The 26,292-nt window shown below is 40.7% G+C and overlaps 2 protein-coding genes and 1 long non-coding RNA gene across 8 annotated transcripts in view; 1 reads left to right on the plus strand and 2 right to left on the minus strand.

Annotated features, from left to right (window-relative positions):
- The window catches only part of LOC307025996 (uncharacterized protein), a 42,521-nt gene extending 21,955 nt beyond the window's left edge, over positions 1 to 20,566 (minus strand). Inside the window, exons 1-22 of one of the 6 annotated variants that reach the window (XM_079661042.1) lie at positions 19,686 to 20,566; positions 18,029 to 18,127; positions 16,042 to 16,372; positions 15,301 to 15,372; positions 13,123 to 13,224; positions 12,652 to 12,762; positions 12,461 to 12,559; positions 11,925 to 12,035; positions 10,967 to 11,077; positions 10,760 to 10,873; positions 10,040 to 10,150; positions 9,814 to 9,924; positions 9,468 to 9,578; positions 9,035 to 9,145; positions 8,426 to 8,536; positions 8,230 to 8,340; positions 4,158 to 4,268; positions 1,712 to 1,819; positions 1,516 to 1,614; positions 1,329 to 1,439; positions 622 to 732; positions 15 to 125 (exon numbers count right to left, since the gene is read on the minus strand). In XM_079661042.1, the coding sequence (XP_079517168.1) occupies positions 15 to 125; positions 622 to 732; positions 1,329 to 1,439; positions 1,516 to 1,614; positions 1,712 to 1,819; positions 4,158 to 4,268; positions 8,230 to 8,340; positions 8,426 to 8,536; positions 9,035 to 9,145; positions 9,468 to 9,578; positions 9,814 to 9,924; positions 10,040 to 10,150; positions 10,760 to 10,873; positions 10,967 to 11,077; positions 11,925 to 12,035; positions 12,461 to 12,559; positions 12,652 to 12,762; positions 13,123 to 13,224; positions 15,301 to 15,372; positions 16,042 to 16,362 (2,358 nt within the window). In that variant the 5' untranslated portion in view covers positions 16,363 to 16,372; positions 18,029 to 18,127; positions 19,686 to 20,566. Of the gene's footprint in view, positions 1 to 14; positions 126 to 621; positions 733 to 1,328; positions 1,440 to 1,515; positions 1,615 to 1,711; positions 1,820 to 4,157; positions 4,269 to 8,229; positions 8,341 to 8,425; positions 8,537 to 9,034; positions 9,146 to 9,467; positions 9,579 to 9,813; positions 9,925 to 10,039; positions 10,151 to 10,759; positions 10,874 to 10,966; positions 11,078 to 11,924; positions 12,036 to 12,460; positions 12,560 to 12,651; positions 12,763 to 13,122; positions 13,225 to 15,300; positions 15,373 to 16,041; positions 16,373 to 17,990; positions 18,196 to 19,685 lie in introns of those variants that run through there. The other 5 variants (XM_079661040.1, XM_079661044.1, XM_079661041.1 and 2 more) reach the window with 5 other exon arrangements.
- LOC307026289 overlaps positions 1 to 26,292 on the plus strand; it is a 340,364-nt gene that overhangs the window by 209,003 nt on the left and 105,069 nt on the right. The window lies entirely within an intron of this gene.
- The window catches only part of LOC307026420 (LIM zinc-binding domain-containing Nebulette-like), a gene marked incomplete at its 3' end in the record, with an annotated part of 29,585 nt that continues 23,997 nt past the window's right edge, over positions 20,705 to 26,292 (minus strand). Inside the window, exons 3-4 of the mRNA XM_079661805.1 lie at positions 23,165 to 23,249; positions 20,705 to 20,860 (exon numbers count right to left, since the gene is read on the minus strand). Coding sequence (XP_079517931.1) covers positions 20,705 to 20,860; positions 23,165 to 23,249 — 241 coding nt within the window. The remainder of the gene's footprint in view (positions 20,861 to 23,164; positions 23,250 to 26,292) is intronic.

The following is a 26,292-nucleotide window of genomic DNA, read 5'->3' on the forward strand; positions in this document are numbered from 1 at the left end:
TTTCTTCTTCTTACATCACTGAGGAGCTCTCCAGCTTCTTTAGCGAGCTGTGTGTCCATGGTGTGAGGCATGAGGGAGTACAGAGACGTCTCCACCTCCTTCTTACCCGCCTCCTGGTACTTATTCTGCAAATTGACGAGAACACGGTTACCTTGCATGAACATTTCCCAGGTTAAAAAGCTACATTTAGGAGAAAAAACCTTGAGTATAAAGCTTGAAAGGGTTAGTTTGCAGATTGCAATGCAGAGATAGTTAACTTCATGAACCAACATTGTATTCATTTGGCTTTTCTTCAAACCAATGCCCCTGGTACAAATTAAATGGGTGTGTGTCTAAATGAAAATGCAATTTAGACACGTGGACCCCAAACTATTATGTACAAAGCAGGATGGATGATTTGGACTAAACATACCTATTATTGTTTCAAATACTTTCCAGCTGTATAAAACAATAGTTCTAGATTATATACAAAAATATTCAAAGCTATATAAGTGTTTGAGATCACAATCGCAGCCAATACATTTTAAAATAGATATATTTGGGTTTTCTCCAAATCTTATTGTTCTCAGTCTTGTTCTATATAAATAATGTGTGTGTGTGTATAAAGTGTGTGTTTGGTACCTGGCTCTGAAGGTCAGACATCTGTTTGGCCAGCTGAGTCTCTGTGGTCTCTGGGAGCCGATGGAACAAACTGCTCTGATTCTTTTGCTTCACTCCTTCCTTATACTTCACCTGCAGGACACCAACACAGAACAATGCAACATCACATTTATAAAAAAATGGTATATATATGCAAATATGTGTCACATGTTACAGTGGCAAACATCTAACATTCATTAAAAACTGTGAGTGTCAGTCTGAGGAAACAAGTACGATAGCATTCTATGGCCATTTTAAGTTTGAAAAAAATAATAATTACCTAACCTTGGGCGGGGAGAGATGTTTTGAAAAAAAAGACATGAGTTTTCAAAATAAAAGTGGTACATTTACGAGAATTATTTTGGGAAAATGTGTGTTTTTTGACAATGAACAACATGGCCGCCAAATGCTGTGTATTATGCCTGCCGTGGATCAAACTGTAATTAGCCATTACATTTAGCAATAAGGAAATATTAGTTATTTAACCCACATTTTACCATATTGTTATTTTAAGGATCCAGATTTCCAAGAGACGTTAATATAAAAACTGATTTGAGGTGTTTTTTGTCAGAATAGAAACACTAATTTCCTTCTTTTTTATATTTTCTTTCTTACCCTAAAATGGCCAATATGTGGCATCGTACACAAGAAATTAAAGAGCAAGATAAGAAAGAATGACTTGTGAATACCTCACTCTGCAGGTTTGTAACCTCTTTAGCGTGCTGCGTGTCGATGGTCTGAGGCAGCAAGGAGTACAGATTCATGCTCATCTCCTTCTTCCCCTCCTCTTTATACTTCACCTGGAACAAAAAAGAGAAGTGCTGAATGTCTGCGCCTCACGAGGAAGAAGGAGGCTTCATTTCTTTCTGTCGTTACCTCGCTGAGGAGCTCGGAGACCTCCTTGGCGCGGGCCGTCTCTAAGGTCTCCGGCAGCAGGTGGAACAGACCGGAGGATCCTTTCTGCTTATACTTCAGCTGCACATAAACAGGGGCAGAGACAATTATCCAGCTATAAAAAGACACAGTGTGGACATTGTGTGCGTGGAGAGTGTGTGTGCTGCAGATTTTTTACTTCGCTCTGCAGCTCTGAAGCCTTTTTGGCGTGCAGAATGTCCAGAGTCTCAGGCAGTGTGGAGTACAGAGAGGAGGAGACGTCCTTCTTTCCATGCTTGTACTTCATCTGCAAAAAAAGACCTTTCTCTTTAGAAATATCCTCTTCCATTGGTTTTTATTCATTGTTTCTAGGTACCGAGTTACGTGCTTACCCAGCTAGAGGGGAACGTTCTCACAACTTTGGCTAACGTTACCTATTGGTTCTAACAAGGTTTTAAAGAAACGTTTTAATCTGATGTTCAAAGAACCTTTTTAGGATGTTTATTTGTTCAAATAATGTTCTTATAAGCTTTAAGGTTAACTAAGACATAACGTTTTAACTGCAACATTCAGAGGATGTTTTGAGGATGTTATTGAGGCCTGAGATGACAGAAAGTTTTTTTGTAAAACGTTCCTTCAATGTGATATGTTAACAAAGGTGGAACGTTTTGCCTGCAACATTCTAAGGATGTGTTTTGGATGTTGTTGGGGTAACACATTAAAGATGTTCTTTATAAAACGTTCCCTCAATGTTACATGATAACAAATAAAGAACATTTTGAAAGCAACATTTGGATAATGTTTTCAGGAGGTTATTATTTTTTTATAAAATGTTCCTGTGATGCGAAATATTAACAGGGTCATGGTCAACGTCAGATTTATTTGGAGAGCGCTTTAAAAAAACAAAGTTTTTGCATTTGTTTGAAAAGGATGTTTAAAAGAAACCTGATGTCACCACATTTTCCTTTTAAAAAAAAAACAAGCACGTAATTCATGATATTGCATGCTTGCATAGGCATGTCTGAGTTCCCAGCTAGACATTGTTGGTTCTAAAAACATTCTGAGAATGTTACCATTCATTGTTCTAGGAATGGTTTCATCGAGAAGTTTTATTTTGGTTCCTAGAATGTACTTCTGAAAGGTAGGATAACGTTCTCTAAAACATTCTTAAAATGTTTGGTGATAACATTGTTCGAACATTACTGTATACCCCAAGTGTTTTTGTTGTTTATGCACATATCTCTATTGTCATATGGATAGAATAACACTTAGAAAACCAAAGACAGACATATAGAAGAACGGACCGACTATGACTGCCCGTCCCTGAAACCCCTGTTAGTGTTTGTATGTGTTTCTTTCTACTGTGTGTCTCTCTCTCTGCCTGCTGGTATGCTCTACATGGCTGGGAGCAATCTCCAATCAACCACACCTGCAACCTGCTCGTCAGCCACACTATGAAAGCCTGCAGCCGGCACTCATTACCTGCCGGATTGTTGCCGTGAACGGATTGTTGCCGTGAACGGTTTGTTGCGTGCCGCTCTAGCTTTTTACCAGCATATTCTTTGACAACTTTGCCTGCTTTTGCCTCACACTGATTTTTGTGTCTCTCCCAGGAGGAATCCAAGGCCTTCCACACTCCCAAGACCAGCCGGGCCTCTCTACCCACCCTGGAACAACTGTTTCCCACTGCTGCCATAACCAACCTCCACTCCCAGCTCCCCTTTTCTAATAAACAAATGTTACTTTCACCAGCTGATTCCGTGTCATCCTTTTACATGTGTTAATAGTCAAATTCCAATAGTTAAGTAAACTATCATAATCATCCTAATGACCACAGTGGTCATTCGCCTTACCCAGGAATTTTGAGTTGAACAATTACAGGAATATTATGTCTTTATGTTCAAATAATGTAAACATATTTTAGTAAATTGTTACCATAGAACATTTGCAAAATGTCTTTAACATAAACCATGTTATCCTTCTCTAAAATAATAACATTTTGGCAACATAACAAATCTAACTTGCAGCTGAAAATGATTTAAAAACAGTAGGGCAACATGTTCTAACAATGTTATCAAAAACATTTTAAGAATGTTTTTAGAGAACGTTATCCTACCTTTCAGAAGAACATTCTGGGAACCAAAATAAAAGCTTCTGCTGAAAACGTTTTAAGAACAGTAGGGCATAATGTTCTAACAATGTTATCAAAAACATTTTAAGAAGGTTATCACCAAACATTTTAAGAATGTTTTTAGAGAACGTTATCCTACCTTTCAGAAGAACGTTCTGGGAACCAAAAGAAAACTTCCCGCTGAAAACCATCCTAGAACAATGACTGTAACATTCTCAGAATGTTTTTAGAACCAAACATTTCTAGCTGGGTACTCTTTGTTTTATTGTCTTATCAGATATGATATTATTATGTTGTCTCTGTCTGAGTGGGTGATCTGATGTTATCTTATTTCATAGTATTTATTATATTCCCAAAACTAATTCTGTTTACCTCAAGTATTTAACTATTTATTTTCCATGCATCAGTTTTAAATGTTAGATTGTACTTGTGGTGGAGCTTCCTCTCAGCTCTGGTTTCTCTCAGTTCAGATGCAGAAGTCTGCAGAATAAATGTGTGTGTTTGTTTTCCTCACCTCGCTCTGCAGCTCAGAAACACTTTTAGCAAACTGAGTGTCTGTGGTCTCTGGGAGCTGAGAGTAGACGCTCTGAGAGAGGCTCTTCATCCCAAGCTCTCTGTACTTAGTCTGCAGAAGACAAAACCAAATAAAATATTAAGATTCCAATAAACCTTTTTCAGTACGCACGCAGCATAAACAGGAACTTGTCTCAGAAATGCTGCTGCAGGAACTGAGGTTACCTACTGTAACCCCAGCTTCTATGAGTAAATGGCGCAGCCCTCTAAGGCTATCACTATTGGGTAATCCCCCTGCGTACCCGCATAGCACTGAAACACTTGTAGTCCACGCCCACCCGCAAGGTGGGCCCCACCCTCGGGCCTCCTTCCGGTATAAATAGGAAGGAGGCCCGGCAATCTGCTCCCATACAAAATAACTTTTCTTCAGCTATTCGTAGAGCCAGTGGGGCCCAGCAATTAGAGGGCTGCGCCATTTACTCATAGAAGCTGGGGTTACAGTAGGTAACCTCAGTTCTATTTCGTTTATGGCTTCGCCCTCTAAGGCTATCGCTATTGGGTTAAGGGCGAAGCATGATGTAGTCTGTGCCCCAGGAGATGAGACGCGGCTTCTTCCTCCGACCTGTGAGGAGGGGGAAAGAAGCCATCCAAGATGATCACTCATGACTCTAACGAGCTTGTGATGACCTTTGGCATAAAAGCCGGGTTAGGGCGTAAAACAGCTGAACTGCATCTCCTTGGATCCGGAGGCATGACGGAGCCACAGAGAGAGCAGACAAATCACTCACCCTTTTCACTGATAGAGCCAAAAGTAATACTACTTTGGCTGACAACAGTTTAAGGGGAACCTGGTGTAAAGGTTCAAATGGGGCTTTGCTTAGTGCGCGTAACACCAAAGCTGTTGCTCATGATGTTTAATGTTTCTGTGCTTCAGTAACTGCCGTGGTTTGCTGAAGAAAAGAGGGAGCAGATTGCCGGGCCTCCTTCCTATTTATACCGGAAGGAGGCCCGAGGGTGGGGCCCACCTTGCGGGTGGGCGTGGACTACAAGTGTTTCAGTGCTGCGCGGGTGCGCAGGGGGATTACCCAATAGCGATAGCCTTAGAGGGCGAAGCCATATACGAAATAGAACAACAACCTGCCACAGATGTTATTTTAAACAGATATTGACATTGGCTTTAATTATACATAATATTAACGTGTCATTTCTTGGTGAGATTGTTCAGCATTTCAGTTCGTCTCTCATCATGAGGCGCGTACACGCCCAGGGGATGAGAGGTGTGTGCATGCTGTCCACACGAGGCGTTATAACGGTGTTCGTGGTTATTATGACCGTGTGTAGGAGGCATATCTGGGACAGAGGAATACCGCGAGCTCTGCAGTTTATAAACCAATAGGTTAAAAACAGCAGGCTTCTGCAGCGAATGAACCACCTCTGAAGACCCCTGTTGGAAGAGACCCAGGGGTATCATCACGTGACCAGCTGACGCCAACGCAGAGCAGCTGCGTCACGGAGAGGGCTGTGTGGGTTGTGACACGCCGGAGGAGAGCTGTCAGTTCTTCCCCTCGTTGCCGCGAGAGTCGCGCTCTCATGCTGGCTGAGTTTAACTCCACTCCCAGATAAACGATTGTCTGAGAGGGAAAGGGACAGCTCTTCTTCCAATTTATTATGAAACCCAGGCTTTGACAGATGCGATACGAGATGTACCGTCTGTAAAGCGACTTCCTCCCTGGGGCGAGCCAGCAAATAGCAGGTCGTCCAGAGGAAACACACTCTCATCCCTCCTCTGTGTAGTGGCTCCAGCCTTCTCTACACAAAAATGCGAGGAGCCAGGAAATATCCAAACGGCAGACGATTGTCTGGTCTGATATTCCCTGAAATTAGAAAACGCAGGAATTTCCTGTGTTTTGGGACGATGGGTACGTGGAAGTATGCATCCTTCAGGTGGAAGTGAACCAGTCGTCCTGGTGAAAACATTCCAGCACCTGTTTGATCGTCAGCATGTGGAATACTGACAGATCGAGGATGTCTCATTCCCCCAGTCTTTTTCGGAATTTAGAAAAATAACGGGAGTGAAAACCCCTGATTTTCCTCCCTTTGAGGAACCCTGGAAATATCCTCTTTCAACAGGAGTTCCAGCAGCTCGGATTGGAGCGCAAGACATAGCTTCTGGGATAACAGGAGTGTTTCCTGTATCCCATTGAACTGTGGGGGGGGAGAGGCTCAGCCTGCTCATCCATCTGTCCATCAGACACAGGCGCTGCCACTCTGAGAAAAACTCTGAGAGCGGGCCGGGCGCACGTGCTCGAGATGTGTTTTTGGTCTTCATGGTGACGAGCCACGTCACGCCAGAGCCCCTGCCCCCGCTGCCCGTGAGGCAACCAAAGGTGTGCTTGGACCTAAAGGGCTGCGCAGGGGCCTCCACACGCTGCGTCTCACTCCGACTCTCATCATGAGGCGCGTACACGCTCAGGGGATGAGAGATGTGTGCATGCTGTCCACATGAGGCACAGGAATGCCGCGAGCTCTGTAGTTTATTAACCAACAGGTTAAAACCAGGCTTCTGCAGCGAGCCCCGATGTCTACTAATCAACAGATTAGTGGCAGCCGGCTTAATTAGCGCGCTCTGAAATTGATTAACCGACAGGTTAAAACCAGGCTTTAGCAATGAGCCCTGCTGGCTATTAACCGACAGGTTATAGGCAGCTGGTTTAGACAGGGCCTGAGGCAACCCAAGGTGGGCTTGGACCGAAAGGGCTGCGCGGGAGCCTCCACACGCTGCGTCTCACTCCGACTCTCATCATGAGGCTCAGGGTATGAGTGGAGGTGTGTGCAGTGCTGTCCACATGAGGCGTTAACGGCGCTCATGGGTTATTATGACCCTGTGTAGGAGGCGTATCTCGGACAGAGGAATGCCGCAAGCTCTGCAGGTTATTAACCGATAGGTTAAAACCAGCAGGCTTCTGCAGGGAGCCCTGCTGTCTACCTAATCAACAGATTAGTGGCAGCCGGCTTAATAACCGGCTCTGCTTCCTCGGAGGCTCTCGCGGAGCAGACCACGAGCAGGGGAGCCTCACTCCCCTTTGACTCGCCGCCGGGAGTCCCTGTCTCTGGGGTGGCGGGGGAGCGGAGATGTGGGACGGAGCCCCTGCAGCCGCCGAAGGGCGAGTCTGACGCCGAGGCGGTTGCTGTGGGCGTCTCTCCGCTTGCGGCCTCCTGTGGCCTGCGTAGACGCCGCGGCTGCTGCGGGCGTTGGTGCCGCTGTGGGCGCTCAGCAGACTTGAGCCACCTGACATGCTGGCGAATGCCGTCCGCCTGTTCCGCGGCCGTCTTCATGGATTCAAGCCATGGCGTGGAACTGGGATCCTAACAGCCCGTACGGGCTGATTGGAGCGTCCAGTAGCACTTTTCTGGCCGTCTCCGTAACAGACGCCTGCTGCAGGTGGCGCTGGATCTGTGTCACCCACGCGGAAATGCTCGCCTGGGAGACAGCGACGGACGCGCACAGAGTGAGCGCCGAGCTGGCCGCCTTGCTGATTTCCTCTGCCTTGGTGGTGGACAGCTCTACCAGTGTCACCACCGAGTTGGAGAGCAGCGGGATGATATTCGCCGCCGCCTGAAAAGCACACTGGTGCACCCGGTCGGCCTGACGGGCGACATACTCTCTGGGGGAGCTCAACGTAGGGCGCCGTCCTGTGGCGACGGAGAAGGGGACCGCATGCTCGGCCGCCAAACCAGCCCCCTGTTTTTTCACATACAATGGACCTATTTGCTTTATCGTCCCTGTTTAAATTTAAGAAAAATAGTACTTTCTGCAATTTATCTAGTTTTATTTTTATAAAAAATGTGTCATTTCCGATGACACTGATACTGCATTACTACATTAATACCAAGATACATTTTGGAGGATTATAATTCAGAGTCATCTCCTGAAATCATACATAACGCACGATACAGTGTCTCATCTCGTCTCCTTCTTTAAAAGATAGTTTGTTAAAATAGGCCCCCTGCATTAGAGGACACTGTCAGGAATGAAAGAGTCACATGATCAGTGTTTCTTGCATGCCTCTTACCTCGCTCTGCATGTCACTCATCTCTCTGGCGAAGCTCGTCTCTGACGTGTCGGGCAGAGAGGAGTAGAGGGAGCTGGACGCCTCCTTCTTCCCACTCTCCCTGTACTTAATCTGGAGAAATGGAAATCGAGAAAAAAGTGAATAATCTTCATGAAACTATTTAATTCCCCGTGTTTGTGTAGAGCATTGAACCCACCTCACTGAGGAGCTGAGTGCTCTCTTTAGCGTGCTGAGTCTCCAGAGTTTCAGGCAGCAGAGAGTACAGGCAGCTGTTCACCTCCTTCTTTCCTGCTTCCTTATACTTTGCCTGCACACATCAAAACCCCTCTTGGTTATTAAATATTACAGTCTGTCTAAATCCTTCCTGCACAATCAGCCTCTCTGTTGCATGTTTGCATCAAAGCTCTCTGCAGGAATTCCTTTTCTATTCTTTTTTAATTGAATTCATGTTTCACAATCCAACAGAAAGCAAATAACATCACTAGAAGGTGTGATATTCTTCCGTCACAGTGCACAATAAGTTATTACAATTATGCTATCATATAAATAACTGCAGGAGCCTCTGCCTTTAAAAATATGACATGTTTCAGTGGATTTTCCATGAAAGCTTTGGATGAGAGTGAAGAGTACTTGACGAAGAGGCTCAGCACATAAAGAGTTCTTCACTGTAGCTATAGAACAGTAAAATACCCTCTACCTTTTATTTGACACTGATACAGCGTTCTGTTGCGGAACAAAAACTGGATTTTCTCTTTCTTTTCTGCTTCCGGTAAAAAATAAATACATTTTAAAAGGTGTTTGGTACCTGGCTCTGCAGGTCAGTCAGCTGTTTGGCCAGCTGAGTCTCGGTGGTCTCTGGGAGCTGATGGAACAAAGTGCTCTGATTCTTCTGCTTCACTCCTTCCTTATACTTTACCTGCAAGAAACAGGACACAGTGTCACATTGATTTAAAAAATATACGTCACATTTTACATGGGCAAACTTATTGGAAGATACGACTACATGAGTTGAGTGTCAGCCTCCTGCCAAGGAACTCTGTACATTTAATAAAGTGCTTTAGTTTGTCCAGTTTATGCTACTTCCTATTTCATTTTACAGGGAAATGTTGTACTTGCTGCACTACAATTATTTAACGGCTATATCTTCTGGCCTATCCAAGGAAATATCAAAATATAAGCGAAACAACAGTATTTCTATTTATTTATCTATAAAATGTCAGAAATGGTTGCATGCATACCTCACTCTGCAGGTTTGTAACCTCTTTAGCGTGCTGCGTGTCGATGGTCTGAGGCAGCAAGGAGTACAGGTTCATGCTCATCTCCTTCTTCCCCTCCTCTTTATACTTCACCTGGACGAATACAGAAAATGGAGACAAATTAAGAGCAAAAGTATAAATATAAGGAGGAAAGGGAACTGAGTTACAGAATAGACAATTTAGAGAATACAAATAACAGAAGTAGTGTTTCCTATAAAATAATTGAAAATGCTGACATTATTTTAGCTTCGTGAGCTTATGTTCAACATGTGGATACATATTTATTATTAATAAAATGGTCTCTGTGGTGTTAATGTGGTCTTTGTACCTCACTGAGGAGCTCGGAGACCTCTTTAGCGTGAGCCGTCTCTAAGGTCTCGGCCAGCTGGGAGTACAAACACGAGTTCACCCCCTTCTTACCCGCCTCTTTGTACCGCATCTGCAGAAGAAGAAACATTTGTTTTAATGTGCTGTAAACTATTAAAATCTTTACAAAAATCAATAGTCTCTAAGGATCAGTAAATAAGAAAGATGATTAAATGATTATTCATTACCTCACTTTGCAGCTCTGCAACACTCTTAGCAAACTGCGTCTCCTTGGTCTCTGGGAGCTGAGAGTAGAAACTCTGAGAGATGCTCATCCTGCTGCCCTCCTTATATTTACTCTGAGAGAGGAGAAACACATCTGTCATCAGGAAAAATATAGATTGTATTGCAATACGTTGTAAGGAGTATTGGGAAGAGTTGAACTCTCATTGTCATACATTTAATCCATCATTTTTAGGAGGTGTAATATAAATAAAATCTTACTTCCTAACTTGTTCAATCAAACTTAAATGTACACTTCAAGTACTTTTAAATACATATATTGTTAGATTTGCGTTTGATTATCACAGATTGGGGAATGAAGGTTTCACAAGTATTGTACAGGAGTCGAAATATACACATAACCATACTAGACTGATATATATTTATAGAGTATCTATAGAATGCACAGTATAAAGAAATACGTTGGAATACAGTATAATAAACCAAAGTAATACAACTAAATAAAACAATATACATTTTTGTAAAGAATGCAATGAGATAGTGTGGATTTAAAGATGTGTAAACTGTGCAGGATCATGGCTGGAATGTTTGAGACATTATGAACGGCTCGATCAAAACACAGTCTCGCCTGGTTGTGACCAAACAAACTAAACTCTCCAAGAAAATATGATAAAGTGCTCTTTATCTAAAGTCTAAAAGAAGACTTCTCTGTAGACAGTGTTTACCTCGCTCTGCATTTCCGTCATCTCTCGTGCGAACTGGATCTCTGAGGTGTCGGTCAGCTGGGAGTACAGAGAGGAAGGAGCGCCTTTCACCAAAAGACTGGGCCGACAATTCACCTGCAGGAGAGAGAGATGAGTGCTCAGTGTCACTACTAAGACTACATTTCCCAGAATTCCTGTGGCTTCCCTTCTATGTCTGTTTCTATGTACCTCACTCTGCATCTGGGACATCTCCATAGCGTGCTGTATTTCTGGAGTTTCTGGGAGTTGGGAGTAGAGAGAGATGGAGGCCCTCCTCTTCCCGTCTTCTTTGTACTTTTTCTGAAACAAATCACTGTGTGTCAAAATAACATTCACTCGAGCACTATACTCATGACGGAACCTTAATGTTGTTGACAGTTTTCAAAATCTCAGTTTGTTTTGGGAACTTTGATTGGTATTTACAATGCTGATCTTCGCCATTGAGGAGCCTTTTTCTTTTTTTATACTTTTTCATTTACGGCCATGGTGCATTGGAATATGCTTCCAGCCACAACGTGCACAAACTTTCATTATTTTTCCCATGACGTAAAATAATATATATTGAGCAACCAGACTTGCAAAAATTCACTTCACTGTATTCAAAAATCATTCTTAGTATATATTGATTGTTGTGTTTTTATTTAGGTCTTAATGTGTGCACATGTAAAAATGTGTCTTTGACTGTATACTGTATATATATATATATATATACAAATTTGCACTCATATTTTTATATACATTTGTTTTTATATTCGGGATTGTGGGAAACGGCATTTCAATCTCTCTGTCTGTACAAACAAACTGGAAGATTGACAATAAAGTTGACTTTGACTATAGTTGCATTGGTAAATATGCAGGTAATTACATTCTTACAATTGAATCCGTGCTTTGATATATATTCATAATTGTTAATGTGAAAGATATTATGTAATGTTTTTAGCTGATTGCAATGTGTGTGCCTGCCCAGGGACTGCAGATGGAAATCTTAAACTTGAATTCATATTTCTGTGTTTGCTTTATGTATTTAATCATTTGCAGTGGGAAGCCCCAAGCCTGCGGTTGCAGCATTAAATAATCTTAATGTGTTAATGCCCACTCTGGGTTTATCTGATGAAATATGTTGAAAAACACCCAAAAAAAGATATACCTCGCTTTGAAACTGGTGTACGGTTTTGGCCAGCTGCATCTCAGAAGTTTCTGCCATCTGAGAGTACAAACTGCTGCTCATCTCCTTCCTCCCTTCCTCCTTGTACTTGTTCTGAGGAGCAGACAGAGTTTCATCATAAGTGGATCATTCATTCATCCAAGATGTTTTCCATTCATCCATCTATCTGTTTATTCATTCATCCTCTAGGTATCCATTTATATCCACTTTTATTCATCTATCAAACATAGACCCATCCATCATCTGTCCCTCCATCAGTCTTTCGTTCATTTTTTAAATAATGTTGACTGTCCATCCATCCTTCCCTTTATGAAAAACTCTCCATCCATCGACACCATAAATGAATCCTTCCACCAATGAATACATTATCGATTCAACCATCCACCCATGTGTACATTTTGTATCCATAGCGTTATTCATCAATCGATGTATCACGTATTCATCCCATCTTCAGAACACACCCCTCCATCTATCATCTATTCATCCTTTCATGCATTAACCCATCCATCCCGTCTGACCTCGCTGAGTATCTCCGTCAGCTCCTTGACAAACTGAGTCTCTGTGGTTTCTGGCAGCAGAGAGTAAAGAGAGGGGGACATCTTCTCTTTGTACTTCAGCTGGAACACAAACACAAACAGTCACTTTCTCCACACGGTAGAAAGTGTTTTTACATAACTCAGATAAACACTGTAACTATAAGTGTCAGTACGTCGCTCTGCAGCTGTGAGGCCTCTTTGGCGTGTTGAATCTCAGGGGTCTGCGGCAAAATGGAGTACAGAGACATGGACGCCTCCTTCTTCCCCTCCTCTTTGTACTTCGACTGAAACACATTTCAGAAACAAATATCACGGTGATGGATCGACATCATTTTATCCTTCCATTTCTAGACATAAAGAGTGTTTATTTTAGAGAGTGAGGAGATCTACTCTAGGCTGCTTCTTGCTTCTTGAATGGGCTGATTAAAGGTTTATAACTGGTGTTAAGGTAAATGCATTACGTCACATACACTCCTCATTAGGTGTGTGTGTGTGTGTGTGTGTGTGTGTGTGTGTGTGTGTGTGTGTGTGTGTGTGTGTGTGTGTGTGTGTGTGTGTGTGTGTGTGTGTGTGTGTGTGTGTGTGTGTGTGTGTGTGTGTGTGTGTGTGTGTGTGTGTGTGAGAGTGTGTGTGTGTGTGTGTACCTCAGATATCACGGCACTGATGTTCTTGGAGTGGATGAGTTCGGCTCCAGGAACAAATAGACTCTGACCCCTCATCTTCTCAAAGTCCTCCTTATACTTCACCTGCAGGAAGCAAGAGAAATGTGGGTGCGGGTGTGTGTGTGTGTGTGTGTGTGTGTGTGTGTGTGTGTGTGTGTGTGTGTGTGTGTGTGTGTGTGTGTGTGTGTGTGTGTGTGTGTGTGTGTGTGTGTGTGTGTGTGTGTGTGTGTGTGTGTGCAAGCTGAACTCCTGTTGAACTCTATCCTCAGGAGGACGATGCGTTGGATGTTTTGCAGAGTCGTAGTCTCTCTCTTTGTGTGTAGCATTAATAAATTACGTATAAAAACGGCTGCTATGTCTTGTCTAAAACATTTAAGAGATGCACAAATACCAGAGCATTCACATAAGGGGGAAGATAGATCAAATGCACAGAAGATGTCATATAAATTGCATTCAGGTGTCTTTATTTGGACGAACATTTGATTTAAATTATGATTATGTTTAAGATAAAACAATGCTTTATACGATTTGGAATGTTGACAAACTTTTGTTAAATTACTTTAAAGCATTTTAATACAAATGAAGGCCTCTTTTTTAGATAACTACTATTAAACATGTTTGCTTCATGTGCTGTTTTTTTCATCCATAAAATGAATATAAATGTCCTTTAATAAATGCAAATTGCAATAACCAAAATAAAGAAAATAGAACATATATTATTTGCGAAAGGTAACGTTTTACCAAAATAATCATTCATAAAACGTTTTGTGCCTATTGAAGTGAATTCAAAAGGCCTTCAATACATTATTTCAAATGATAATATTAGACACATTTTAAATAAAAATCCTACTTTTTATTTATAATGTTGAAAGATTGATTTTAGACATTTAAAACTAATTGGACCTTATTTTAAATGAATAAATTCACTACATGTTCTCTGCATGAGCTGTCTCTTGGCATTACAGCAGCATGAAGCTAAACTTTAAAGAGGCGTGCGTATCCATGGTAACAACAAGATCTCTGAACTGTTGTTCAACGACTTTACATTTTCTTGCTCAAAGTTTATCTTCGCAGCAACACTCAGAAACACATAAATAAAAAAGGTTAATTTAAATAATGAATAATTTAAAGAACTACTACATTATGCCAGTAACTATGGAAAAATAGACATTTTAAGTATATTTAAATGAGGCGGAGAGACAGGAAGAAGGATTTATAGCGTGCGTTCACTTGATGAGTCATTCTGCAGTTATTCTGCCAACTTTGACTCACAGGGAATCAATCTCTCGCCTCCCACATGCTGCACCAGCGTCACCCTCATTCAGCATTTCACTGCTCTGAAATACTTCACATTTTTCCACATCTCCTCGGGTTGAAAAAAGGCCAGTCATTGCCCCTTTAGAGGGATGGTTACCAATAGCAACCCGGTTAATATCAGAGGCAGCAGAGGACGTTCACACTCAAGAACATTTCGATTCACGAGGTGAAGCTGCAGTAGATATTACACACCAGAATATCTGGGTCACCATCACACAGATGCAACACTGCGCTCACCATGGAGGGGATTCTTTGGATATATTACTGTTGGATTATCTCAGGTTATTTCTTCAAACCAGGGCTTGAAAAAATATCAATATTTTATGATATCATATAAAATATTTTATTATATTATAGTATGTAATGTTATATAATAGTATATTATATTATATATATTCTATTTTAATTATATTATAATATTTTATCATATCATATTATATTATGTCAGCATTATACTTAATTTTCACTGCATTTCCAAGAAAAATGTAGTAATTTTCTACTGTACTGCTGTTTTGGGTATTATATCGATATTATATCTTTATTGCGATACGAGACTAGCTATTCTCATAAATGTGGATATTGTTGTTTGGCATAAGTTTTGTTTTCCCAAGGGGTTTTAAAGGCAGCATTACAGTAAAGTGGTGTTGTGTTCTAATAACATATAATGTGTATGATTTGTCTTTACCCACTTAGTCATGATATCCACATTACTGATGAACATGTATCAATACTCTAAGTGTGTAAATATGTTTGTGAAAGCACAGCTCTTCTTTTTATAATAAATGAATTACAATTTATTAGAGATATTTGTATAAATAACAAAATGATCTGAGAGTGACTCACTTCACTGACGATCAGGCTGCACCTCCTGTTGAACGCAGGGTCAGGAAGAGGAGGCTTTTCATCAGAGGACACCTAAAAAGCACATACATGCACATTTGACTTCACAATTTTGTGCAGTTCATCTGTAAAAATATCCACTTTCTGAGTGAAGGAGCCTCTCTGTTTTAAACCATCATAAAATATAATCTCTGTTGCACCTATAATTAGTAATATTGCCAAACTGAATTATCTCTTATAAAACTGAGATGTTGAAATCTGTAAGCAGCCTTTTCTGAATCATGCAGTGTTAATCCTTCGCCTCCTTTATCAGTTCCTAAAAGCCCCAATATCAGAGGCTAATAATGGTTTCACTAATCCTCTCTAAGCCGTATGAGAGCTGCAGAGTCGAGGAATACATCTGCACTTCATCAGGAACAAAACCTCAAAAACATTCAGCTGCAGTTTGGAAACAATGTGTGGCCTTTTGGAATTTGTCCCTTTACACAATTCAAACCATCCTGAAATAAGATCATTAAAAAGCTGAGACATCATACGAGTACACATACATAATTAATTAGCTGTCTTCTCACATGAACACAAAGCAGAGGAATGTTTTCCACACGAATCAAGTAGTTGTAGGAACCCACAGATCTTTGAATCATGAATTTCCTTTCTTTGGTTTCTTATCTGATTATTTTTAGGATTTATTGAGCTGAATAAGGACTTTTGTTGTTTATGTTGAGTTTTAAAAGTCAAACTCACCTCTGCTTCCCAGGATCCCAGAACCTTCTTAGCCTGAGCCTCATCTTCCTCTCCTCCTTCCTCATCTTCTTTAGCTTTCTCAGTTTCCTCCAACGTCTCCTCCACGATCGTACTTCTTGTAGTTGCGGAAAAAAACGTTTTCGCAACCAGGGTCTCCTGCAAGGACTCTCCTGTCTCCTCCTCTCCTGTCTCCTCCTCTCCTCCTTCCTCCTCTCTCTCCTCCTTGCTTGGTTTCTCAGTTTGCGCCTCCACCTCCATCCTCTCCTTCTCCCCGGTCAGAACTTCTCTCCTCTCTGCAGCTGGAGTCTCTTCTTCCTCCATGTCGTCACCTCTGAGGAAAAAACGCATTTGACTTGATATGCTGTTTTCATTTATTCATGCAATTCCTAAAAGTACACATTTGAATCTGACATATAATACAAATATACTGTATATACTGTACTACGTGATATTTGGTCTTATCTTTTGATCTATATAGCTTTTGTTTCTCCACAAAGAATCATCCAAAAGCAACACTTTGAATCTCGTGTTTACCACATATGTGCTAATAAAGAAAGCTCAATCATAAGCATACATTATTTTGAATGAAAAAAGGCCTGACACGTGAACAAACTGACTAAAACTTCAGGCTTCAACTCACAGACTAACTTTTCCGCTCAAGGTGACATTTTCAGCGTCATCAAAGTCATCTTGTTAAATTCCTCAATGCTCGGCCTTCCTTTTCTTTAAGGTCATCAATCAGAGGTCAGTAATTACCAGCCTCTTCACAAACGTTATCCTCTTTAGCAACCTATCATCAAATGAGCTCAACGTTACACTCACCTTGTCCGATGTAGGGTCTCTTAATAGAATTTTTCTCTCCAAGCGTTGCTTATTGTTTACTCAGTATATCCAGATGCCCTCCTACTAGAGAACTGATGTCACTATTTCGTCTCCTGAAAGTTTTAGATGCTGTTTTACAGATTGTTCTCACTCCTCAGTCTTCCTTAACGTCTAAAATCGACTAACGTCCGCCTCATGTGATGTCAGTCTGTCTTCTGTCGCTCGTTGGGAACTTCTTATCACTTTTAACGTCCACATTTAGCCCCCTACTCAAAACCTTATCACCACCGTGCCCTTCATCCAAACACAGTGCCCGGCTGGGTACAGAGTGTGTGTGTGTGTGTGTGTGTGTGTGTGTGTGTGTGTGTGTGTGTGTGTGTGTGTGTGTGTGTGTGTGTGTGTGTGTGTGTGTGTGTGTGTGTGTGTGTGTGTGTGTGTGTGTGTGTGTGTGTGTGTGTGTGTGTGGAGGGTTGAAGGTGAGTTCGGAAAATATCGTAAGCTGAAAGGAATGCTCTTGCAACGTTCCTTTTTGTACTAGCTGTCCTGCATGTGTGTGTCCAGGTGGTAATGGTCATTAAGACAGAGTGTGTTTGTTTTAACACAACACACACTGACTGACTGCTGACATATCTCTCAGGTAAATAAACACTCAAGCAACAAGCTTTAGGGGCAGGAACGGATACAAAAGCTCCTTTAGTGGTTAATGTTAAGATTTCTTATTCCATTTAAAAAATAAAAATTAAGTATCAACAGAAAGAAAGTTCAAATTATGTTTTTACTTTTGCTTTAAAGTGAAGTTTATGTAATCACTTCAGTGCATTGAATCCACTTTTTAATAATTCCCGATGTAATATACGTTTTTATTTGTTATTTTTTCAGTGAAGCTACCGTTTCTTTTAGTTTAAAATACAAAAGGAGGTCTCACATTTCAGGGGAGCATGGATATATCAGTCTTTTATGACAATCTTTAAAGCTAATGTGAAGTGTCCTATAGCCTGTTTTTAAAGTTTAGAGCCTGAAATGTAGCTTACTGAATTGCAAACGCTGTGAGATGTAGAGCAATGCAATGATTGGGGAGATTAATGGTAAAGGTATGTACACAAACTAATGACAATAAAAGCCATTACTTCTTAACCTCCTCTGTGTGGTTGTTGACATTACTCGCCATAAAGATGAATAGTATTGCGACAGAGTCCTGACAGCAGCAGGTATCTGGCAGTGAGGAGCGTCAGATGGCAGCCGAGGTAAACAGGACAGCGCCCATCTGCTGATACACAACGAGAAGGTTCACAACAACAACAAGAAAAAACAAGTGTATCCTTAACAAAATCATGAAAACACTCATTTACCCTTAACAACAACACGGAAACAATAGTGTATCCATGAAAATAACAAGAAAACACTCTCTTATCCTAAACAACAACAAGAAAAAACAATTTATCCTCAACAACAACAGCAAGAAAACACTTATTTATCAAACAACAACAAACAGGTGATGAAGAGGTTATTCTGCATTAAAGGCCTTACAACATCTGATAGTGATATATCCCAAAATCAAAACAGAAACATTTAAATATCTTGTGGGCAATTCTGTGTTTGATGACAATAGACATATATTCGCAATGAGTATCACCCCATCTATAAAGTACAATTTGTAATTATTCTGCATGAAAGAAGCATCAAAAAAAGAATTATTGCATAAAGTAACATTTCGGTCGACTTTCCACCTCCGCCAAATGTAGAGTGTATTTTGTGCGATTAATCTTTCTAATCTGTAGTCACACCCACAATAAAACATAAAAACAGAGACTCATCCTGATTACAGAGGTCTTTAAACACAACATGGCTGTCTGAATAACAGCTGAGTCTGCAGTACACCTCTGGGAATAAATCTGTCTCTAGTCGGTGCTAAATTAAGAGACACAGCTTTCAGGTGGTGAAAAAAGGAAAATGAAAAAACCTCTGTTTCTCTCTGCGTCACAGATAATACATTCAGAAACACACAAAGCTGTGATCTCATCCTGATGGTTCACTGGCAGGGAGAAAACACTGCTCTGCATGCAGAAACTGACGATGAATGCTAATTATGTATTTTCTGTGAGATCAGGAAACATTTTTAAACATAAATTCCACCCTCTACTCTCTCTCTTCGACCTTGAGAAGAGCGGAGTAATAAGATAAAAGTGTAGGGCTGTTGAATATCACACAGAGAGAGTTAATGTGTGTGAATTAATTAAAGTGAAGCAAATGAGATGAGAGAATCCGGGGTGTATTACCGCGGCGGAATAATGGGATCACTCGGTCAGGTAAAGAGAGGAGAGGGGAGAGAAACAGAGAGCACAGAGGAGAGGACAGAACAACAAAGGGAAGGAGAACAGGCAGGAGGATCAAATCAAAGCCCAAATGTGATGTGTGAAAAAGGTCACTTAACACATTTTAAAAAGGGGATTTATTGTTTACTTTAAGATCAAATAAATGTTTTTGAAGCCCCAAAGGACAAATGTATGTGTTACTGCAGCACAGGGGAAGACACAAAAAACGTTTTAAGTATAGAAAATAAAAACAAGAATATAAAAAACAAACTAGAATAGAATACTTTATTTGTCCCATCTTTGAATCTGTGTCTCACAAAGTGACCTACAAGTATAGTACATTTAAGATTAAAATATTAATAACATATTCTACTGCAGACCAGAATAGTGCATTGTAATGTTTTTTTAATGCACATAAATGAATGTTTAATGTGCATTTCATGCTTTTACACCAACATTCTTCCTGTTTTTATATGATCAACATACAATGAAAAGATAAACACACACTACCTTGGCATCATCTGCTGGGTCACTGGGTCACTGGGTCACATGGGAGAAGCATCTGTGCACACACACACCCTCACACACATACAACAATTAAACATACACAATTGTAACTTTTATGTTTAAAAGCTGTATTGTTACCATAAAACTAAAATGTAATTAATATACAGTTGAATTAAAAGCACATTTACAAACGTGGCTGATTGTTTAGCCCTACTCCCAAATGTTTTTGCTTCTATTAAATAAGTATTTTACTTATATCTACGTTACATATTACACTCCGAGCTGTTTCGATATAATTAATAATGAATTGTTTACATGATGGGATTCTACATCCTCCACCTCATTCATTATTGACTTTTCTAAAGACACTTTGCAAAGTATTATTTAATTATTCAAATGTTGGTTAATCTTCAGCCTACTTGTCTCTTGGAGCTCTGAATGTCCATTATATAAAATGCACTGTATGTTAGACACTGGTATTTAAAATATGTTAGACATAAGTCGTGCTCAGGATGTTGCTGATGTACATGCAACATTAAAACATTAATTTCTTTTGTTAATACTATCTAATTGAATAACTGACATATTGACTGGCTTAAAAACACATAAAAAATGAAAAATAATACTTACTTACTTATTCATTGGTTCCATAAGAAGCTCCTCATCACTCAGCTGATATCTTCAACACTTGTCGATATTTTGTGTATGTGTGTGATTGTGCTCACTGACCAAAGTGCACCCCTTACTTTCATACACACACCAGGACAAACAGTAACATAGTATATATATGTGTGTGTGTGTGTGTGTGTGTGTGTGTGTGTGTGTGTGTGTGTGTGTGTGTGTGTGTGTGTGTGTGTGTGTGTGTGTGTGTGTGTGTGTGTGTGTGTGTGTGTGTGTGTGTGTGTGTGTGTGTGTGTGTGCTCACTGACCAAAGTGCACCCCTTACTTTCATACACACACCAGGACAAACAGTAACATATATATATATATATATATATATATATATATATATATATATGTATATGTGTGTGTGTGTGTGTGTGTGTGTGTGTGTGTGTGTGTGAACATACATTACTGATCTGCTCCTGGGTCCGTCTGAGTCTCTGCATCTCTGGAGTGTCGGACACGATGCTGAACCCTCGACCTTTACTCTCCTCAAAGTCCTTCTTATACCTCACCTGCAGGAAAGAAAACACAAATATATTAAAAGGATATTAAAGGAATATTCCCCTTATATATTTGCAATGTTCTCTGCATTGATTAAAGTGACTCAATTATTTCAATATTTCAGTATAAGTCAATGACAATGTACAGTATGTGAATTCATCAAATGGGACTTTCTATATCTGGCAGAGCTGGTGTTATGGCTGCAGGATTTTGCATCCGCTCTGTAACCTTGGCCAGCATGGTCATAATCTCACCAAAATCACACTGGTGAGAGTTATTCCCCTATAGCAGTGAGTCGACCATCAACTGGTGGCCCGCGGGCCACATCCGGCCCGCCAGACATTCTCATCCGGCGGGGGTGACTGTGGCGTTGGCGGAGTGGTTACAACGTCTCGTGAGTAATGTGCAGTACCGGAGTCCAACAGAGAGGCAGCAGCTGCGGGACAGTAGACTGCGTAGCCTTCCCTGCCCTGAAGAATAAGTGATCCTTTGTTAGCGTGAAGAGCGGTGAAGAGTCTGCTTTATGCGCTCCGCAGCAGTAGCCCCGCTGCCCCCCCCCCCCCCCCGGACAACAACTACAAAATTCTGGGCTATATATAAAAATCGCTGGACCGCGAAAGTGTCTATTGGATAAATGTTGGCCCTTGGTCAAATGTAGTTGGTGATCCCTGCCCTATAGTTTACGTAAACAAAAGCAATATACTCTGAGCCTATCAGATGAAATATTAAAGTAGAGTGAATGACATCAAACACCCAGTCTTTTAAAATTGTTCTATGATCTGATATTTCCTGTTTCAATTCATAATTTTGCTAGTTTAAAGTCCAAGATTTGTGATATTCAATTTTTTTTATCAATATACCAAATTAAAAAGACCAAATATCAGTGGTAACCTGTAACACCACAGTGTACAAATAAAGTTCCAAGTACAGCATTTAAAAGTAAAATTAAAAGTATGAGCATCAAAATCCAGAAAAAGTAATAAGGATGCAGATAGTCACATTTTAGATAAATATATTTATTAGATGGCTAGTTGAATACTCGATTCTGATTGGTAAATTCAGAACACGTGACACGTTGTTAATACAGAACAGACAGACCGCTGTCAAGGACTTATTGACCGTTGTTAAGGGCGCTCACATCTGCAGAAAGAAGTTCGGTCGATTTAATTGGATACAGTTTGGCCGAAAAGCAAACTGCGTGCATCTGCACCTTCATGCAGATCCAGTTTGCCTTCATGCAGATCCAGATCCCCTCCGCTTGATCAGCCTGTCGAGTGTTCTTTTCCCCATAAAGACCACGTCGCTGCACATTATCCCTTACATAATACACCACTCGTCATGTCTCGCCTAAGTGGAAAAAGTTGCGGAAGAACATTTTTAATTAAACTTGTTGTTATAAAGGCATGGCAGAGACTTTTAATCATGAGTCTTCAGCAGGGGGTCTGTGACCCCTATGGGGCCCTCTGGGTTACTGCAGGTGGGCGCCAAATTCTTGTTTTATAATGTTTTATCCAAAAAGAAATGTACATACGTATGAATGAATACATCTAGTCGAATCAATTAAAATCTGGATATTCACTCACACTTGAGTTTTGATGACACCAGCTGCTTCAGCTGTGACACAAACACACACTGCCGGGTCACATGACCATGTCTCATCCATAACTCAACTGGGTCAGTGTGTACACTCACACTGCACGCCTCTTTGTCTGTTATAATCACTTCCTGAAGCTCGACTTTAATGCTCCAGCGCTAATATGAAGTGATTCAAACATCTCCTCTGGGGACATCAGACACATGGATCGGATAGTTGAAGAAGAGAAGGAGGGGGGCTATAACATAAATCTATCTCTCAGAGACGAGTAGAAATAAAGTGCACGTAAATCTGCATGTGGAATATCAAAAGTAGCTCTCCTGATGCAATCTAAAACCAGCTTCCCCTCGTCGTTTTATTTCACATACAGTAATTGCTATCAAACAAATGACAACAAATATTTACAATCAGCCTTCATTTATATTCTTAAGAAACTTCACGTTTGGCTTGGTGACTGTTTTGACTAAGAGGACATCTTAGAATTACACTTTGTGTGCAGTCAGGCTTCATGTTTGTACGTCATCATTTATTCTTCAAGTTTGTTCCCGTCACAATTTCACATTTTGTTTTTACCAAAACACCCAACTGTGTGTGTGTGTGTGTGTGTGTGTGTGTGTGTGTGTGTGTGTGTGTGTGTGTGTGTGTGTGTGTGTGTGTGTGTGTGTGTGTGTGTGTGTGTGTGTGTGTGTGTGTGTGTGTGTGTGTGTGTGTGTGCATGTACCTGGCTCTGTAGTTCACTCTGCTGTTTGAGTCTCAGGTTCTCCGGTGTGTCGGCCACGATGGTGAACGACGTCTTGGGGTAATGTCTAAAGGAGGAAGAGCAGAGTTTCAAATTAATCCAGTAGAAATGTTTGAGCTAAAAATACTTCAGTAAATATACTTAGTCCACCACTCAATGACGCTAAGAATAAAAACTGCCACAACATTTAATATGTGACATTCGTCAAAGCTGCTAATGAACCAATACATTAGAAATGCGTGAAAGATTAAATGTTTTTCACAACTATTCCTCAATAACTTTTAACCAATTATTGATAACCCCAAAATTAAAATGGAAACTTTCCACCTCTAACCAATGAAAGTCAAGTTTCCAGACAAATTCATTCTTTGGAGCAAACATTTTTGCTTCAACATCTCTTCAACATTTCCAGGAAATATGGACCCGTTTAAACAATGAAGCCTGCAGCCGTTGCATGCTGGGAGTAACCCGAATGAGTTAAAGATGATGACATTAGCAGGAACAATGACCCATTGAGAGGTTCAAAATAAAAAAGCAACACACTGCTATACCTCTCTTTTTCCCACAGGACCTTTTGGTAACTTATTAGTGACCTTAAGATATATATTTAGTTTTCTGTATCTACAAAGAGCATTCGTGAGTTGACATGTAAAGCTATTCTCTGCAGGAAGCATTAAGCACAATGGAGCGGGGGAACAATACAAAACCCTCCCACACTCAGGAGGAACTTTGAAAAGGTGGCTTTATGGTAGGCAATGTTTAGAACAGGAAGATAATTATTACAACCATTACTTATAATTCTTTAGGCGACCTGAGTTCCAGGAAAACAACTCTTTAAGACTTTTCTGTTTTCTACATTTAAAAATAGCGCAGCGTTTGCAATTAATGTACCTTGTATTCATGCTGTAGCTATCTGTAGCTAACATGCAAGAAGATGAGAAACACAAGAAGAAATCAGCCAGATGAAAGGAGAATTACAACATACAGCTAGAGCAAGCCGATTCATTTAGCCTGCGACTCTTTCTGTGAATCATGGACACCTGCAGTCTCTCTTCGGCACAGTTTGACCCCTGTACTGTCCTTCACTCCTCTCCTCCTCTTCCTCCCACCTCTCCTCTTTCTACCTCCCACGCTCTTTTCTGTATTTACTCTACGTCCCTCCCACACACTCTCCCTCCATCTCTCCCTTGCTTTTATTCCAATTCGAAGGTAGTCCTTGCACGAGTCTAAGGTAACCACACCTCATTGGTGCTCATGGAAGGCAGCAGCAAAACGTGGTCTGATGATATAAAACCAAACACAATACATCATTGTGTTAATAGCATGTTTGTCTGCACCTACTGTATGAGCTCAACATTAGCCATTAAAGGCGCTTTATAGAAATTGCTCACCATAAGAGAGAATGGCTTTTTTCTCAAAAATTGTCTAAACACAAAGAAATAAGAATAAAATAAATCTTCACATTTTAAAAGAAAACCCTGCACTTTCCCAAAATAACCTGCATCATTTAAAACACTTCATTCCTTATTAAACCCATGTTTGTGAGCTATATGTTTCACTATGTAACACTGTACACCTCTAGTGTCCCGTCTGACCCCTGTTTGTCCTCGAGGTCAAACACAATGCACACACTATGAGAGGAACCTAATACACACAGACACACGAGAGAATCACCTGTTACCTGACACCAGACTCATTATCATGTTGTTGCAGATGCTTACTTTATAACCATGATAATAATAATTACAGGCTGCTGTGATCTTTACGTGATGATTATCAGAAGATCACAAACAGTCATCATGATCTTTAAGACTTTCATGCAGCCTTCCATTGAGTAGACAACTTCAAGCAACTGACGTGATTTCAAAACTAACTGGTTGTGTTATTCTTTATATTTTCTTCCTTCTGTCTCACTATTTCTCCTCTTTCTCTCAATTTTAGTCAATTGAAGTCATAACGTTTATTCTCTTTCTCTGAGACATAAACATGGAAAGACTTCCTGTAGAGGCTTGTTAGAAGTTAGCTTGTTAGAGTCTTTTTTATTTAACCGTCAGGCCTTTGTTTCGCTTTGCTACTCTTAGTTTAGTGTTACATAAACACACACACAAACTAAATTCGTCTTGAAGTTTTCACTTCACCTGTTCCCGTCGCTACTGGCAACCATGGATGCTTTGTTCGTTTGGTGCAACCCGATACTTTGAGACAAAGAGCTGCTCTGTGGGATACCCCACACACACACACACACACACACACACACACACACACACACACACACACACACACACACACACACACACACACACACACACACACACACACACACACACACACACACACACACACACACACACACACACACACACACACACACACACACACACACACACACACACACACACACACACACACACACACACACACACACACACACACACACACACACACACACACACACACACACACACACACACACACACACACAGCTAGCCAAGGTACCTCTGTTAGGGGTGGACAAGCAGCTCAGCACAGTAACTCAGTTTGTGTCAAGCCTTTAACAGCCAGCCTACGTCTGTAGAACACAAATAGGCCTGTCTGTTTTTTGCTTTTTTACAATTTGGGTTTTTATTGGCCAAAGACAGAAAATAATACATAAAAGACACATTCCTGCTTCAAACCCTAAAACTGCAGTCTTAACTGATGCACTTCTATAAAGTGACAAGACCAGGGAGGGACAGATTAAAAGCAAAATAACAAAAAAATGAAGATCAAGCTTTAAAAATAAGGAATACTAGTGTAACCGGTGTGGTTAAGCGTGTCTGCGTTGTGTGAATAGACGAGACCCGAGGCAGCGTAGAGTTGAGACGATCTGTTTATTTTCTGACAATAGATAAAACAATCAGTTTTACATCAGTTTCCCACATTCACTCCTCTCACGTGGAACGTTTACAAAAGGGCAGAGGAAACGTGAGGGACACAATATATATGGGGGAAAGTCCTCACAACAATACACTCCTGACTACAGCGACCACACTTCAGAGGTTCCGCCCACTGATCTCCGACCTTGCCAGGTATTTAACAATCAATAAAATGAAGAACACAGAATAAAATAA

Source organism: Notothenia rossii (assembly GCF_949606895.1).
Source record: "Notothenia rossii genome assembly, chromosome: 12".
Classification (NCBI taxonomy): domain Eukaryota; kingdom Metazoa; phylum Chordata; class Actinopteri; order Perciformes; family Nototheniidae; genus Notothenia; species Notothenia rossii.